The 17,875-nt window shown below is 50.9% G+C and overlaps 1 protein-coding gene across 24 annotated transcripts; it reads right to left on the bottom strand.

Annotated features, from left to right (window-relative positions):
* Window positions 1-1,034: 1,034 nt before the first annotated feature.
* BRPF1 (bromodomain and PHD finger containing 1) lies at window positions 1,035-17,224 on the bottom strand. 24 transcript variants are annotated; one of them, XM_082750263.1, is made up of 14 exons: window positions 16,385-17,224; window positions 13,858-14,466; window positions 9,093-10,052; window positions 8,096-8,258; window positions 7,549-7,680; window positions 7,009-7,155; window positions 5,916-6,225; window positions 5,266-5,586; window positions 4,664-4,948; window positions 4,009-4,156; window positions 3,298-3,434; window positions 3,077-3,195; window positions 2,598-2,752; window positions 1,035-1,889 (listed from the first exon to the last, which is right to left on the bottom strand). In XM_082750263.1, the coding sequence occupies exons 2-14, from the start codon at window positions 14,454-14,456 to the stop codon at window positions 1,706-1,708; spliced, it is 3,660 nt and encodes a 1,219-aa protein (XP_082606389.1). In that variant the 5' UTR covers window positions 14,457-14,466; window positions 16,385-17,224; the 3' UTR covers window positions 1,035-1,705. The 24 variants fall into 24 exon arrangements, with proteins under 24 accessions (XP_082606389.1, XP_082606388.1, XP_082606390.1 ...); XM_082750262.1 differs by having other exon boundaries at window positions 5,266-5,589; window positions 16,385-17,220; XM_082750264.1 differs by having other exon boundaries at window positions 5,266-5,589; window positions 7,027-7,155; window positions 16,385-17,220.
* Window positions 17,225-17,875: the final 651 nt, after the last annotated feature.

Genomic DNA, 17,875 nt, shown 5'->3' with positions numbered 1-17,875 from the left:
GCACGCCGTCATGTCACACTCGTGCCCAGTGGGGTCTGTGGCCCTCAGGTGGCCTGTCTGCCTCGCCCAGTTTCCAGGGCTGGCTGCCTGGGCCGAGGAAAAATGTTTTAAGTCATTTCTTCCTTGCAGAGGAAGACCTGAGCAAGGAGCTAGGAGGAACTTTTATCTGGGCCACTTTTTACCTTGTAGTGCAGTGATTGATTGGGAGTTACTTTGAGTGAATAGACTGCAGATTCCTCAAGGGCAAGATCTGCAGCTGACTTCTTTGTGTCCCACCCACAGTACCTGGTAGGGAGCACCAGAAGCATGGTTATCATCAAATGGTATTTTTGTCTGCTCCACTCCTCAACAGCTGCAGCGCCCTTTGGGCAACTACCGCCTGTGCCTGTCTTCTCTCTAGACAGTGCAGCCCACAGGTGCCTAGCACTTGGAAGGCATTCGTTCAATAACTGTTTGAATCTGTAAAGGGGGTGCCAAGGTTGAGAATGAGTGAAGAACAATCCTCTACAGGCTTGCTCTGGGTGAAGGTCACAGCTGAAGTGACTCTGAAACACTTGGGACTATTGTACTGGCAAAAGACTTTGAAGCATCTGAAGTTGATGAAGGGATGGGCAGTATAGACTCTTCCTCCAACAGTTCATACTGGTTAAAGAGCCAGCTTGGCAGACAAATAACCTGAGTTCATTTCTAACTCTGCGACTTCCTAGTTGTGGAAATTTAGGCAAGTTACTTAGTTTTTCTTAACCTTAGTGTCCTTGTGGAGATAAACATCCTATTATTAACTTGCCCCAGAGTTACTGCAAAGATTACATGAAATTATGTATCTAAAAATGCTTAGAACAAGGCCTGCCACTCAGTTAAGTGCCTCGGAAATGGGAGCTGTTATATTCTCTCTGTTGTTGTCTTACAAATGCAGCAGGCACAGCAACCAGCAACCTCTCGAGCCCAATTATTTACCATTCCTGGGGGACGAAGCTTCCCTTTTTATCCCTCTCCCTGGCAGGAGGTAAGAACCCAAGAATTCCAAACAGACATTTATTTTCTAAGAATCAATATATTTTCTTCCTTTGAAATAAATACAAACCAGTTTGAAAGGTGGGGGAATCTATGGGAAAAAGGGAAGTGGGGACAGGCCCCAGTCTTTTTTAGTACCAAATGACTCTGGCGCGACCCGGAAACGCAGTTACAAATGAGAATAATTTAAATTCTCCGCTAATTACAGTATTTACAACAGCAGGGGAGGGGGTCACCTAGTGCCCCTCTTCCAGGCTGGACAGACATCAATCCCACTGCTAGGCTGGGCAGATGCCCGCTCACCTCACCACCTGCGGGGGGCCTCAGGCCACTAGGCAGTTACAGATTCTCCCGGAACAAGCAGAGCAGGCAGAGGTGGTGGGATGGCCAGTTTTATGCAGTGTCCTAACCTTGGCCCACCATCCTGCACTACAATGCTGTGAGGTCTCTGGAGCTTTCTGGCCAGTGGGACCTCCCCTCTCCTTGCACAGAGCCACTATGGGCCCTTGGAGTGTTCTGTACAGTCCAGCTGCACTCAGGGCGGGAGGGACCTCCCCCACCCAGCTTCCCCTGAGACTGGCCCCAAGACCAGGAATGAGTCAGTGCAGAGGCCGGTGCCACTCCAGGACAGTGAGCAAAGGGGGAGGAGAGAGGTGGCAGGGCACTGTAGGTTGGGCTGTGCTGGGCATTATCAGTCACTATCACTGGTCTCACTGCTCTGCTCGCCCTGCACCTTGCTGCGGTGCTGCAGAGCCCTGTGGTAGGCAATCTGCACTGACTTCCGGATGTTGGATTTGCGGCCCTCCAGCATCTTTTCCTTGTCGAGGTCCTGGTTCACGCCCAAAGGAACCAGCTTAGTTCTTGGCAGCCACTGCCTGTAGGACAAGGTGAGGGTCACATAAGTCATCTCTGGGAAAGCGACAAGCAGCAGCCTTCATCACACACTCATTCAAAAACACCTCTTGAGTGCCCACTCTGAGCCAGGCTCTCGTGGGCAGTGGGGTTACTGTGACTAAGAGAAATAATCCCTGCCCTCAAGGAATGGCTCATAATCTAGTGATGAAAAGAGTCCAGCCAAAAGACCTACTACGGGGTAACAACAGGCTATTTCTGAGTGCAAAATAGGCAGAGCCATAACCTAACCTGAAACAGGTACCCTGTCCAATAGGCTCCTGGCAGACTTGACATTAAATATCCTCTGCAGACAATGCACAAAAACATATTACCCACATGTGACAGAACAGAGACTCAGGCGTGAACATTCATGCCTGTTTTATCTCCATCTTGTCACCATGAAGGCAGAGGTAGGAAAATGAAGTCTAGAAGCCATCTAAATCTGGGTGGGGAGCACACTTGTCACAGTCACTAATGGCCCTTTGACATCTAGCTACAGCTGGTTGTCAGCCTCTGCCCACTCAGACTCATGGTCAACACAACCCTTCTGCTCAAAGATCTAAGTCCCTCCCCCTCTGATTTGTGATAGCCCAGTCTGTCTGTTGCTGGAATTTCCTGGCAGCCTGCCCCTATACCCAGGGTTGCATCTGTGGCTGTGAGTCACACCAGATGCTTCCCTCCTCCCTTACCAGGTTCGCTTGTTGTCAAAGAAGAGGACGAGGTAGAGATGCTCTCGGGCTTCCTGGGTCATCTGCTCCCCAAGTTTCAGCACCTCCAGTGGGGGCACAGGGATGGGAACCCCATGGTGGAACATACCTTCCCGGGGCATCTTTGGATCAATTATCTGAGGGTGTAATAAGACCTTTGTTTGGTTCAGTCCCCTTCTTCTGCACAGCTTACACTACCTAAGAATTGGGAGCTATCTCTAAAGTGGGGACAGAGAAAGGTTATTATGCCACAAGGCTGCAATGCTGACCCTTGGCTGCTTCTAATGATGAACTATTTGAGACCCCAGGGTGCAATGGGAAGGAAAAAGGAGACATGGAACAACTAACCAGGAACCTCTTAAGTGTCTATCTGCCAAAGACCCTTGTTCTCTGCAGTACAAACTGTGTCTGCCAGCTGGTGTTGGGAGACAAGGGGTATGATAAGAAAAGGGGAAGCCTACCAGAGCTGGGTATGATGGATACCCTCGGCATTTGGCCCACACCAGGTCCAGAGCATCCAGGGGCGAGTCCTCATCCTCTGACAGCCAGCCAGCTCCCCGTCCCAGACTCTTCCTTACCACTTCACAGGAATGGGAGAGAGGAGGCGGATCAGCAGCCAGGGGGCTGGCAAGGCCCTGACACTGGGCCCCCGGCATCCCTGGCCTTGGGTGAGGGTACTTACTGCTGTGGCCCACGCCGCGGCCAGTGCCCACGGAGTAGGCCTCATTCTCAGTGCCTGAGGTATCTTCACTGCTATCTTCCGGGAATGTGCCCCGAGAGAAGGAGGGCTTGCCCCGGCCTTGTTTTGAGGGTGTTGTGCTATGGATAAGACAATAAGAACTCAGCTTAAAGGAGGGGAAAAGTAGGTAATGGCATGGTAGACATCCTCTCTTTAAACTGGTCCCCGGGGTCCAAGAATCATTGAAAGCTGCGGTCACTTGAAAAATTTCAAACCCAAATGCCTTCAAGGGGTTGGCAGTGACATAATGGACATGGGCTGGATTTAGCTGTGGTAGTGATGAATACACCCCGTCTAAAGGAAGCACTAGCTAGATTTACCAGATCTGATTTTTAAAGAGAATACAGACACTAGGAATTTTACGTGGTAGTACTAGATTCATTTTTTTAAAAACACCATGCTGGTCGAACAAAGTATGTATGCAGGCCAAATCCAGGCCCCAAGGCATCAGTTTATACTCTGCTCTATGTCAGCTTAACCCAGGATGGTTCCCACTATTCCATTACGGTGACATTCTTATATATGTCATTTATTTTGCAGAGAACCTTGGGTCTGAGCCATCTTAATCTAGGCTGAGGTGGCTGCCACCCCACTTCCCATTGGGAAACCCGGAAGGGGATCCTGGAGACAGGCCTTGATCTGGAGGGCTGGTACCTGGTTCGGTCGGAGGCAGCGCTACTGCTGCTACTGCTGCTGGACTCAGAGTCAGAGCTGCTCCGGGGAAGGCTGCAGTCATTACGATATACCAAGAAACTCTTCTTCACTGGCTGATTTCCACCGCTGAAGCCATTGGCTGGTAAGTCTTGGTTGGCGGGAGGGGGAGGAGGGAAGGAATCCGTCAGGAAGATGTAGATCAGAGATGGCATGGGGGTAAGGGGGACTAGGAGCTTAGTTAGCTTTCCCTTCTATGCTGGAATATTCCTCCAACTATGGTCAACAGAGCCAACTCTGGGCAGTGTCTGCCACAGTTGGCCATAGTCCTGCCCCACCCCTTGTACTTCCCTTGGCAGTTAATGGCCTTAAGACACAAATGGCTTAAAGGGCAGGAAATCCCCAAGGAGGGGGAGAAGAGAAAAAGTGAAGTGATATAATGGAGGGGATCCTGGACAGGAATCTAGCTGGGTCAGTGTTTCTGGACTTCAGTTTCCCCATCTGTAAAATGAGGGGACTGAATTAAAGGATCCCTAAGGGCGCTTCCAGCTCTGATATATTTTGGGCAAATGAAGGGATAGGTGAGAGTTATGTTGGGGACGATGGCAGCTTAGCTCACTCTCTTGGGGCAGGGGTGCTGGGTGATGGTGAGGCTCACCCATTGGGGGGTCTTCTGTGGATTTATCACTGTCGCTGTCTGAGCTCGAACTGGGCCGGGGGCTCCTACCCCGCTTGCGCTGACGTAAGGAGCCCATGATGGGGAGCTGGGGGGGCCCCACAGGACTGCCTCCGTGGCTGGGGGTCATCTGGCTCTCCCGGTTTTTGGGGGGCCGGCCCGGCCTCTTGGGCGGTCCAGCTGTCTTCGGGTTCTTTTTGGAGAACAGAACTGAGGTTCTCCTGCCCACCTCATGTGCGGGGGTTGAGGACATGTTGGGACCCAGGCCTGGAGCAGAGAAAGAGAGAAGGAGAGTTGGTGAGGGGCCTGATGTGGGAAGGGTAGATGCCCAGGGTATGCCCTGGATCTGTAGGACCATTACTTCAGCTAGAGTTGGGAGATGATCTAGGGGGTATGGAATTGGGAACATCATCTCTTATACAAATAGCCAGAGAGGCAGCTGAGAGGCTGTATGGGGAATGAGGGAGAAAGTACAGCTAGCTGTGTAGGAGAAACCTCTGCCTGGGGAATGGCAGGGGCTGAATGTGTGCTGCAGAGTCAAGTCTGGCTTGCTTTTGGAGTCCACCTTGCTAGGGGGTTCAGACCTTTGCTTGTCTCCTGGCTGCTGCTCTCCTCAGCGGCACTGTCTGTCTGCCCATCCTTGTCACAGGCTGCTGGGTGAGGTGTCAGGCTGCCCCGGCTCGTGGGTCCGTGCCGCTCAGGCCCATCCCTTCCAGTTTCCCGCTGGTGGGCAAGCTTTCGCCGCAGTGCTGTCATCTCTTTCTTGATCATCTTTGCACGCCGTGAACGGCCCACACTCTGCTTGCTGGCATTCACCTCATCCAGCCGCTCCAGCAACAGCTTTAGCTGCTCTTCTACTGGCAGGTGCTTCTGGTTCTCCAGCAGGACCAGCCGCTCTTCCTCTGCTGCTAGGGATGGACATGGGGGTTGGGGAAAGGTCAGACTCAGTGCAGCCCTCTGGGCCTCCTGAACCTGGGAGGCAGCAAGAAACCACTCTTTTCCCCTGGGCTTCTCACCAGGAACAGCTGTATAATAGCAGCACCAAGATGTGGGATGGCGGGCACTGCTATCCATTCACCCAGTCTGGCTTCTTGGGGAGCATTCCTGGGGATAGCTTGCCACTGCTCAGCCTAGCTACTTCCTGCCTACACTGCCTGTTCCCGGTAGGGGACTTTTGGAAAGCTGTTCATCCCTGGCATTGGCCTCTATGTGTGTAGCATGACTTATCACCCACCATCTTCAGCGTGTTGTGGGGCTTCATCTCCAGCCAGGTTGTGGGGGATATGCATGCCCGTCTCAAAGTCAATGCCCATTTTTTCTGCCTGGCGCCGGGCCTGGCGGAGCACAGCGCCACCCTGTTCGCGGAGCCGCACTGCTGCCCGGTAGAAGATGGTATCCTTGGCGTTATACTTGAGGCAGTTGCTGACGATAAGGTTGAAGTCCTCCTCAAAATCATCAAAGTTCAGGTAGCGGTAAGCCTCCAAGTTCTGCTTCATGGTGAAAAAGTCCATGGGCTTTTTGATGTGATCTAGGTAGTCAGGTACCTGGAGAGTAGGATAGGTGTGGCTAAGTGGAAATATGCTCCTCATTGCCCCTGAACCCTTGCTCCTAACACCCCCACCCCCTGAAATGCATCCAGCAATCTCCTCCCACCACAGTTAGAGGCAGGCATATAACACAGGGGAAAAGAAAGCTGGATTCTAGTCTAGACTTTACCAGTCACAAGCTGTGTGACTATGGCAAGTCTCTTAACCTCTGTGGGCCTTCTCTTCCTCACCTGGAAAACGGTGATGAAATTACAGTCAAATTTACTTCCTACAGCCATCTGAGGCTTCAGTAAGAAAATGGCTACGGCAATCCTCTGGAAAGAACACCATCTTGCATTCCTATAGTTCTTTTTACCTATCATTAAGACTTTTAAGAAGGCTACTGCCTCAGGCCTCTCATTTTATACCTTTTAGAGAGAAGAGTCTGCCAGTCAGGACCTAGGGCTTCAGAGCTGGTTCTTTAGGTGTGAGCCTTCTAAAGTCTCCGTTCTAGGGTTCAGCACCCTGAAAGTGTCTTCCTGCCCTGGGATTATTCATTTGGCAGACTCAGTCCCTGCCTCTGGGGAAGGAGTGCAGATTGCCTCCCATTCTGGGCCCTTGGGATATGACAGGGACAAGACAGAGTCCAGGTGATGCATATGGCTCCAGTTCATCCTGGAGCCCCAGAGCCACCAGCCCCTCTCTTCATGGTCCCCTCCTAGTCCCTGGCCCAGACCTACAGCAGGGGTCCAACTGGGAGAGGAACAGAAAGAAGGTGGAGTGAGGGGAAGGGATTCTTACTTCGTCCAATTCGGTTACCTCAGACAGAGGGACCGGCTCGCTGAAGATGTTGCCTGTGTCCTTTTCTTGGAGCTGCTCCAAAGTTTTGCGAAGAAGGATGAGGAAAGGGGTCAGCTGCATCTCCATGGCGATCTGCTGGACCTTGATCTGACACACATAAAGGCCCAATCAGCCAGGCCCGTGCCAGTCCCTTGGCAGAGGTCTGAGGGGATGGCAGCAGCTGGTTTGGGACATTGCCTTCCTTCTCCAGCCGACAGCTGGGTGTACTCACTCAAGTCAACTTATAAAAAGGCCCATCTATTCTGGCTGGCCTTTCCTTTCCTTGAACTTCCAGTGCCAGCTACCTATATCACATAATCTAGGGTCTCTTTCATACTCTTCTGTGACATTCTGTTTGTAGTGAGCTAGAGAACACACTGGGAGCCAGGAAACCTGACTCCAGCATCAGCCCTGTTACTTTCTGGCCAGGGGATACATGCTCTTCCTCGTCCCAGGACTGCTTTTTCTTATGTAAGATAGAGTTGGCCGAGGAGCACTCACCGTCTCCCTTTTGAGTTTCTCCCGCTTGCGGATAAGCTCCACCAACAGCCGAGCTCGCTCCAGGTCATGCCGGAGTCGCTGCCAAGACTTGAGCTGTTCTTTGAGGGCCCAGTTCTTATCCTCAGAATCTCTCTGTAGAGGCAAAAAGGAGATCAGGAGATGATGAGGGAGCCAGAAGAAAGGCCAAAAAGAGGAGAGCCCAGGAAGCCTGGGTCAAGGGCAGTTAAAGCTTAAAGAGGGAGCACAGTCATTTATTGGCAAGCTTGCTAGCTAAAGTGGGAGTTCCTCAACATATGTGACCCCAGGCCTGGTACAGAATCAATGCTTGGTATACGCTTGTTGAGTGAATGGATGAATGAACACACAGGAACAGTGCCCTTCTTGTGAGCAGATAATCTATAAGGATTTCATCCTGAGCCTGGTTTGAGGGCTAGCTTAAAGGAGGAAATAGCCTAAGTCCTCGGATGCTGAAAGCAGTAGTCACAAATCTCAGTCCTTGTGTTCCTGGCCCATGTTCCCAGAGCCCACAGGGAATCTGATACAGTACCCCAACTTGGTCACAATTCCTCTGAGACTGCAGGTGTGTCTGTAGACGACGTAGCAGTGGGACTCCATTTCGGGACTGCCGTTTCAGCGTCCAGTAGCTGTGTAACCTCTGCATAAACTGGCTCTTCCTTTGGATGGTCAGGCGGTTGGTGATTTTACTGAGTCTGGAAAGTGGGGAATAAAGAGAAAAACCCACTGAGCCATGCTTTTCTTAAGCAGAACAGGGGTCTCTGGCTAGGGAAAATTCCTGAATGGGGCTGAATCGGGAATAAGTCTATCGTCAAAAAGGCCCGACACTTGGCTTAATGCAAAGAAGAGCAAATGGTACCAGACAAGAAGCCAAGCTCCCAGCATGAAGCCAGATCCCAACCTTGTTCACGAAGTTGGGTGGGGGAGGGATATCAGGAAGCTTGGCCCCTAAGAATGCTCTTGTCACTGCAGCCTGGAGTATTATTTGACCCTGGAGAACCTGCTCAGATTGAGCCTTGGCAGGTTTTAGGACAAAGTACAATTATAAAGCAGTAAACTATAGAATATCAACTAGATAGCACAAGAGAGTTAAAAATAACTAATGATGGTAGCCCTCATCTGGAGTCATTAGGGGCAGTGACCACTTTGCAACTTCTTAAGCATTTCCTTCCCCATTTTTCGTTCCCTTTCTCCCTTCCGGGTCAGACCATTTCTGCTACTATGGCTGGTTGCTACTCCATCTTCTTTCTTCCTAACTTAAACCAAACCATCAAAATGAACGGCAGCTGGAAACACTTACTGGATCTACCAGATAAAAGTTGACATTTCTGGCTCCTAATGTAAAAGTGAGGTGACCTGCTAGAGCTAACTTCTTTTGGAATCTGGTATGATTTTTGTTTTTTGGTTTTTTTTTAACATCTTTACAGCTCCTGTTAAGATAACCGAGCCCTGTCACTCCACTCAGGACTATCCATCTCTATGCAGGCTTCTTCTTTCCTTACCAGCCTATCCATCCACTCCCCACATACCTGTGTGGTGGGATGCAAGGCACTGACACCACAGGTGCTGCTGCCCGCTTCTCTGCCAGGATCTTCCTTGCCTTCTTCATCTTGATCCGGGACTTGGCCTTGGCCTTCTTGACCTTCTCTGAGCTCCAACTCTTTCCCTCATCCTCCTCCTCATCCTCATCCTCCTCACCCTCACTGTGGGACAGGGCAGGCAGGCGGCGTGCTGAGCCCGGGGGTGTGTGGATGTCACAGTAGGCCGTCTTGCGGACGCTGAAAGAGGTGCCATTGGCACCCGTCTCCCGCACAGGCTCCATCTTCATGTAAAGGCCAGCCTGCTGGGCACATGTCACGTGGAAGGCTGTGTAGCAGTTGGCCTTATGGCACTGGATGCAGGCTCCTGAGCCCCGCTGTTTACAAATATAACAGGTCAGCTTCCAGCGAGCTGGCGGGATGTGCTCAATGCTGTCGATAGGCTCCAGGAAGACTGTGTTGGCAAAGCAGACTTCAGGGATCCACAGGGCACACACCACATGGGCCCAGCGCCCGTCATCTGTCTGCTTGAAGGCACCACCCTTGTTGGGGCACAGGGCACAGTCCACAGCACGGGAGGGTGACTGGAGGCAGCGGCGGCATAGCCACTGGCCCTCAGGGATGTAGGGGACACCATAGCACTCTTGGTGCACAGCCAGGTTGCACATGTCACAGAACAGAATGACATTGCTGTTCTGGCACTCACCATCATTGCAGATACAGCACACGGCATCCTCATCCACTAGTGCATTGGGGTCACCTTTATTGTGGCTTTCAAAGTAGGACTCCTTCTCCAGCCGATCCATTAAGTACTCAAAGATTTCTTGTGGGATGGGACTCACACCCTCGGTCTTCCGCCGCTCGTTCATGATATCCAACCAGATGTAGTCCTCCTCATCCATGTCATACTCTACTTCCTCATCCAGCTCCTCTGCTGACTTCTCAATGTACCTGCAGTGCACATAGGCAGCTCAGCATATGCTTGAGCCTTTCTTCCTTTGAAGACAATGGGCTACAATTGCTGGATACTTACTCAATGCCAGGCCTGTGCCTTTATTTATTACTGTCTCATTCCACTGTCATCTTAACCCCAGGCTTTATAATTATTCTGGTTTTGCATAAAAGGAAACCTAAGGTTTAGTGAGTTAGGAAGTTTGTGTACTAGCTACTACACCACCTCCTCTGAGGTGCACAAGCTCAATCAAACTCCTGAAGGGAGGAGGGTGAGGCAGCTAGGACCTACTGGATTGGTCTGGATGATGGTGCAAAGCGTCTGAAGGAAGGTCCTCATGTGTCACTTGCAAATTATATATCATTTTTAGCACCAGCTGGCAGTGTCCTGAATCAAGCTGCCATGGGCCTTCTGTCAGCTGGTGCAGCTCAGGACTCCCTCAGACTATAGGTACTGTGTTTGTTCTCTGGATAGCCTTGGAAGATAACAGAACTAAGATTTACTGAGCATTTACTGTTACACATATATTCTCACCATAGCCATAGTATTAATGTTTGTTTGTTGTTGTTTTTTTTTTTTTTTTAGATTTTATTTATTTATTTGACAGAGAGAGATCACAAGTAGGCAGAGAGGCAGGCAGAGAGAGAGAGGAGGAAGCAGGTTCCCTGCTGAGCAGAGAGCCCAATGCGGGACTCGATCCCAGGACCCTGAGATCACGACCTGAGCTGAAGGCAGCGGCTTAACCCACTGAGCCACCCAGGCGCCAGTATTAATGTTCTTATTGGCCTTATTTTGTCGATGAGGAAGACAAAGCTTTGAGAAGTTAATTAACTGCCCAACGCAAATAGATCATACAACCAGAAGTGGAAAAGCTACAATTCATACTCTACCCTACAGCACTCATTGGACCGGCAGGACTAGAGCCGGGGGCTGCTCCAGGTTCCTGGCACACAGAGCAGGCTCCCCATGCCCCCTGCTATGCTCTAGGTTGCCTGGACTCTGGTATTACAAAGCTACAGGGAGCTACAATGGAAAGAATGGGGCTTTAACTTCTGACAAACATGGATCTAAAGCCTGGCTCTACCACTTTGTGATCTTCAAGTCATTACTGCTCTTTCCTGAACTTCAGTATTATTGATGATAAGATGAGGATGCTACCATTTTCTCCCAAAGACACTTATCAGGATTAAATGGAATTTAAAAAATGAATGGGCTAAATGAAGTTGCACAACATAGCAGGCCCTACATCAATGTTAGTTTCTATCCCTCTCCTCCCCTCTCCCAAAGGGAAGTGGGGTTCTGGATGCTAAGAGCAGGCCAGGTGAGCACAGGCTCTGGAGTCATGCTCTGTATGCCAGTAGGTAAATAAGGTGACCTCCCTGGTCTCTGTTTCCTCAACTGAAAAGTGGTGATGCTAACTTGAACCCATTTCACACAGCTGTTGTGAGCATTAAATGAGTTAATACAGGTAAAGAACTTAAAACAGTACCTGGCATGATGCAAGTACTCAATAAACATTAGCTTTAGTATTAGCTTTTGTACAGCCCTGACCTATCTTGCCTTGTATTCTAACTATTTATGTGTCTAACTCCTCCACTCTAGGCTAGAGGCAAGGACTATGTCTGATTCACTATGCAGAAATAGGCACAATGTTGTTCATTTCAAAGGCATTTTGGGGGTGGAATGGAGGAGAGAAACTAAAATACTGTGTCTACAGGAAGCAGTTTCCTTCTTAGCCCTTTACTCCTTCCCCAAAGTGACCACAATGTCCTCATCGTTGAAAAAGGGTGTGGCTCAGAGCTTGTATGAACCATCCAGCCACTTCCAGGCCTTTGCACCTGTTCTCAACCTTTTCTCTGCCACAACACATGTGACATTACGTGATGGTGCATAACACACTCCCACAGTGTACCCAGATTATAGGCTGTGGCACAGATAGATAATGTAGGCTGCATGTCATGTACAATTCCTGGCACACCAGCCTACACTCCACCCGCTTTCCCCCTCAAGAAAGCATATCAGATGCAAGAAAGAGAAAATGGTGTTCTTAGAGAGATGACCTCAAATCTTCTCAAATTTATATATAAAAAATATCATTTACAGGGGCACCTGGGTGGCTCAGTGGGTTAAGCCTCTGCCTTCAGCTCAGGTCATGATCTCAGGGTCCTGGGATCAAGCACTGCATCAGCCTCTCTGCTCAGCAGGGAGCCTGCTTCCTCCTCTCTCTTGGCCTGCCTCTCTGCTTACCTGTGATCTCTCTCTCTGTCAAATAAATAAAATCTTTAAAAACTATATATATATCATTTACAAAACTTGGACAGTTCTGCTAACAGTAGTAATAAATGACATGGAAAATACTCCCCAGATGATGCAGTGCACCTAGCTAAGAACTGCTCCCCTGGAGAACAAATTTGAACGCCAGGAAGAAAGAGTGAAAAAGCAGAGGGAGGAAGAAATGGGGTGGGATGAACTGGTCTGAACTGCCTATCAGAGCAGAGAGTGCTGAAGAGCCCAGATAGGGGTCTGTGTTTTGGGGGGCGGGCACAGCAGTGAGTGTTAACATAAAAGAGAAGCAGTAGAAAGCCAGAAGGGGGTGGAGCTGGGCTGGACAGTTAAAATAAAAGAAGAGAGGAAGAGGAGACTGACTAACATGTGAACAGGGGTGAGACCAAAGTGTCTTACTAGGCCAAATTGCTTGAGTTCCCTCAGGCTTAATTTTATTTTTTTTAGATATATATATTCCACCCCCACACAGACTTGATTTTAAAGAACCAAGACTCAGTATACCATCACATGATTGCATTTTTTGTAAAAACCACCTTTTATATAAAAACATTTATATAAAAACATTTATAAGAGATCAAGCCTTCTGATTAGCGGACACTGAACACTGTTCCTTAGTTTTTCCAAATGCTTTCTTTACCTTGAATGCCAAGACTCAGAAGCTTTACATTTTGTTTTTGTATAATCCTTCAGCTAAGGTTTCTGTGTAGCTTCACCACCACACTGTCCCATCCCTTCATTTTTTACCTTGTGTTAAAGGAATTTAGCTTTATGCCCGTGACTTCGTTAGGAGCCACCGTGACTAATTTTGGAAGGACATGGGATGCCAAAAAAAACAATTAAATGAAATAAATAAAAGGGCCAACAGAAAAGTACAAAACATAGGTGATGAAAATGTTGCTTATACATGCTAAAGGATGGGTGACAGTAACAGAATAATGGGGAAATTACCTCTGCAGATTTACCAATTGCTTTCAGGACCTTATAAAATCAGTGTGCCTAGTCTTCTTCCTCTAGGCTGACAAAGGAATATTATACATGCTTTGCAGATCAGGTCATTAGAAAGCCTGAAGCTTTTCTCAAGGCTACACAGTGATGGAGTGGAGGGTCAGCAACCAGACACATGATGTTTTGATACAGTGGAAACAGTATAGCTTTGGAGTCAGAGTAACCTGGATTTGAATCCCAGTTCAAATCCACTAACATGTGACTTTGGGTCCCCTTTCTGGACTGTGGGCTCCTCATCTGCGAAATGAGAAAAATACCTGCCTGAGAGAATTGTGAGAATAAAATGGAAGGGACTGGCTGTAAAGTACCCAGTGCAGGGCCTGGCATGTGGCAGTACATAGTAAGTGCCACCATCATTAGCTGGGGCACTATTCTTCTTATTGCCTGGACAGGACCAGTGTGCTTCTGCTACCCTTTATCTCTGCCACTCTCCTCTCTGGTGCCCATTACCTCTCCAGCTCCTAAGCCCTGCTTGAGCAGTTTTCCAGAATGGGCAGGTAGAGATAGCCTTACCGGTAATAGGAAGTTGGCCGGGGCGGGGCATCCGGGGTGTCCTGCTCCAACTCCCGGTATACCACCTCTGGCAGCTTGGGAGTGGTGCTCACAGAAGCATTATGGTGATGGTGATGGTTGGAGTCCTTGCGCTTCTCCTTATTCTTATGCTTGCCTGACTTGGGAGTAGCAGCCGGTGTCTCAGTGTTCTCCTTATTGCTGCCATTCTCAGGAGCCTCCTCAGGGGCCTCCTCATCCTCTGACACCACATCCAGGTTGTCAAAAATGCTAATGCGGTGGACACGGCCATGCAGGTCCACCTCCACCATGCGTTGGGCCTGTGCGTAGCTCATCACCTCACGGCCCGGTGACTGGGATACCTCTGAGGGGCTGGGTGACTGCTTGTTGGCTGGGCGTGATTGGCGCCCCTTCTTCTTGTGCTTACGGAGTGGAGTCTGCTGGGGGGGCGGTGGGTTGTCGTGGTCATAGTGATATAGGTGGTACTCGATACCACTGTAACTCTTGTAGACCTTGCGGCAGGTCTCCACAGGGCATTCATACGGTGGCTTAGTTGCCCGCAAGTTGTGGCAGAAAGTCTTCACATCAAAGTCCACCCCCATGCTGTCACATCTAGAATGTACAGATCAGTTAGCATAGGCCTGAGGACAAGCTCCTGGCCATCCACTCTATTCTCTCCAGCCCTCCTTCTCCTCAAGGGGCCTGGCCAGCTCACCTCTACAGTGACTTCAAATACCATCAGCTCTACACTATGGCCACAGTCTGGACCTCATCACCTCCTGCCTGATCATCGTGCCCTATATCTCGACTCTTCTAGCCTAATCTCACATAATGTGGCCAGAGTAGGAACAATCACATCAGTCTTTTGCTTTAAAACTTCCTGATGCTCCCCACTTATTTCAGGATAATATCCAAATTCCCTATGATGACATTCAAGGTACTCCTTTCATTTTCTGGCCCTAGTCCTCCTTTCCAGACTCTTCTCACTAGTTACAGCTGTGCTTCTGTATACCCAGGACAACTTGCCATTCCCTGAATGTTATAACCTCTCATTCCTGCAAGATGATCTCTATTTGAAATGGCTTCCATCCTAACTGGCGAGCTCCTACTCATTCTTCAAAACCCAACTCAAATACCACTTCTTGTTATGATCTGTCTTTCCCATGGGGAGCTATGTTTCTACAGCATTCCATTCTCATCATTCCATCATAGTGGCATGGCACTTACCACACTGGAAGTTCTTTGTTTCCTCCCACTAGACTAGGTGCTATGCGGTGCAGACATCAGAGCCTGCCCACCTCTATATATCCTCAGTACCTGGCATGTAGTGGACACTCAGTTTTTGGCATATGAATGAAGAACTTATTGAATAAATAGCTAAATGAGAGGATCATCAGATTTGGAGCTGACAGATGGATGAAGGCTAGTGTTAACCCATATGGAAGCTTGCTTGAATGGGCAGCCTGCAATTTAATCCTGGGCACCAGCAGAAATCATTCCATTACAGAAACAAGCAGTTCATTTCTGAGGTGTTTAGGGGAAGGCTATGCCCTGGCCCTGGCTCTGGGAGAGGTACCAGACCCTGACCCTGGGAATGATACTAGGTACTAAGGGTACAAATAGGAACATGACAATCTAGGCACACTCAGCTCCATGATGGTCCTCAGGGCCTTCCCCTTCCTCCTCTCCAGTGTTCCTGGGTGAGTAGTGACAGCCGATGGCATCAGCCCCCAGGAAGCCCAGCTTGGTCAGAGATTGCCCCAGTTTCCCCAGGCCTAGTTGAGTTCAACAATTCAGCTAGGGTATTGGCATCATTCCAGGCAAAGCAACCCTGAGCTCCCAGACAAACAGTGACCCCTCTTGGCCTCTCTCCAGCTACTTAGCCAAGCCAAGTGGGCTGCTCCAGCCTCTGTCAAAGCCCCTGACTTCTGCACTGGTAAAGCTACTCCAACTTTTACTTCCTTTACCTGCAGCTGTGTCTTTAAACACAAACCAATCAGAGGAACAAGCAAGCTCTTCCTTTTCAGTGATGGGTCCCTGGTGTATGCTGCTGCTCTGTGGCCCTGGCTCTCAAAGTAGCACAGAACCCCGGGCAGATGTCCCGCTGGGACTAAGCGCCAGAGGCACACGGGTGGAGACAAGAACTTAGACTGGAAGCCCGTGAGGAAGCCCCAGGGCCCACAGGGGTATGGCGGCAGAGCTCAGGGGGCTGGAGGAAGTAGAGGGCGGGGGCCAGAGCGATCAGGCCCGGCCCAGGCGGTGCCCGCAGCCCTCTCCCGGATGCGGCGACGTTTCCCTTTTGTCGAAGTGTAACATGTTAAACAAGGCTCCCCTCCTGCTATTGGCCCAGGCAACCGTGGAAGATACTCTGTTGCCCTGGGACGCGGGCTGGGAGCTAATGCACTGTCAGTTCTCCCGGCTGGAGTAGCCCAAGGGGCAGCCGGGCCAGGCAGCTCAGTGCACGCCCCACGAAAGTAGTCTAGTCCTCTCCCGTTGGCCACTCCCGCCCTGGTCCCAGGCCCGCACTTACCGGCCACCTCGAGTCCGGGCTCATCGCCGGGGGCGCCCGCCGGGGCTCCGACCCCACTTGGGGAGGCCGGCGGGGAAAGACGGGCCGGGGAGAGAGCCCCAACTCCGGAGACCTTAGATCTCGCCACCCCGGCCCCCTGCCGCCCCACGCTCTGGCCCCGGCTCCCCGGGATTCCCGCGCTGACCCCTGCCGCTCCCGGTCCCGCCGGCGCCCTGGTGTCTCAACTCTGTCGGCCGCCGCGCGTTTCGAAAGCCACTAGGTTGTCCGGCCTCGGGATCCGACACCGCCGAAACAATGGAGCCTCCCGGAGGCAGCGCGGGGACGGCGGCGGCGAAGACCGTGGCGGCAAAGGCAGTGGCAGCGGCGGCGGCGGCAGCGGCGGCGACGGCGTCTGCGCAGGGTAAACTCGGCTCCTCGGCGCTGTCAAGCTGCACTTTCGCCACAGATCCCCGCCCGTCTGCTGAGTCTCGAGAGGCCATTCTCTGAGACTCAGAAGAGCTCCTGGACACCCCACATGGCTTCTCTAGCACCTCCATCTTAGAGTTGAGTTTCGGTAGACGGAAGACGCGATATTCGGGATCCGGAGTGGTCGGACCGTTTGTGGCGAATCTGCGGACACGGACGGTGAGCACGGGGCTGGGCTTGAGGAGCCCGCCCTTCTCCCTTCCCCCTCTGCCTCCTCCCTCCCTCCTGCTGGCGCCGCGGCTGCAGTAGGGACCTGGCCTTGGTCTCCGAGAAAGGCGGCGAGGCGGGGCTGGAGCCACGGGGCGGGGCCGGGGGCAGGGCCGGGAGCAAGAGGGACGCAGGAGGGAGCCTGAGGAAGGGCTTGGAGTTATGGGTAGGGGTGGGGCGGGTCTAGCAGAGAATAAACCAGTCCATGGGGCGGAGTTTGCGGGGGAATGGGCGGGGACATTTGTAAAGCGGGCCCGGGTAAGGAGAAGAGAGGATGAACAGGGGTGAAAGGGTGGGGCTAAACAGAAGAGTGGGCCTCAGGAAAGAAAAGGAGGGGCTTTAGTTGGGCCTGGAAGGCGTTGGGCTGGGGAGAAAGGACAGAGCAGGGAAAAACTCCGCGAGACTGAAGTGAAAGGGCGGGGCGTGGAGAAAGGTAAAGGGGCGGGGCTGAAAGGAAAGGGCGGGACCAGGTTAAGTATAACGGGAGTGGCTGAAAGAAAGGGAAGGAGCTTGGGCAAGGCAAAGGAGCAGACTGAAGGAAAGGTATGGATCTGAAGGAAGGGACCGAATTTGGGGAGGTGTAAAAGGCTGGTGAAAAGACTTGTGCACTGTAAAATGGGATTCAGATGCTGGGAACCCTGTAGGGTTGGCGGGGAAATGCTCATGGCTGTGGGTGGAAAGTTGGAAGACTCAATACAGATTATTGGTTTTAATATGACTGGGCCATTTGGTAGCTATGTGAACAAGTAGCAAGTTGTAAGATTCTTCCTACGTAAAATTCCATGTTTATAAAAGAGAGCTCAAAAACTACTGTTAGTT

Source organism: Mustela nivalis, assembly GCF_964662115.1.
Source record: "Mustela nivalis genome assembly, contig: HAP1_SCAFFOLD_819, whole genome shotgun sequence".
In the NCBI taxonomy this organism is placed as follows: domain Eukaryota; kingdom Metazoa; phylum Chordata; class Mammalia; order Carnivora; family Mustelidae; genus Mustela; species Mustela nivalis.
Note: the sequence above shows the minus strand (reverse complement) of the source record. Positions and strands in the feature narration are given on the sequence as shown.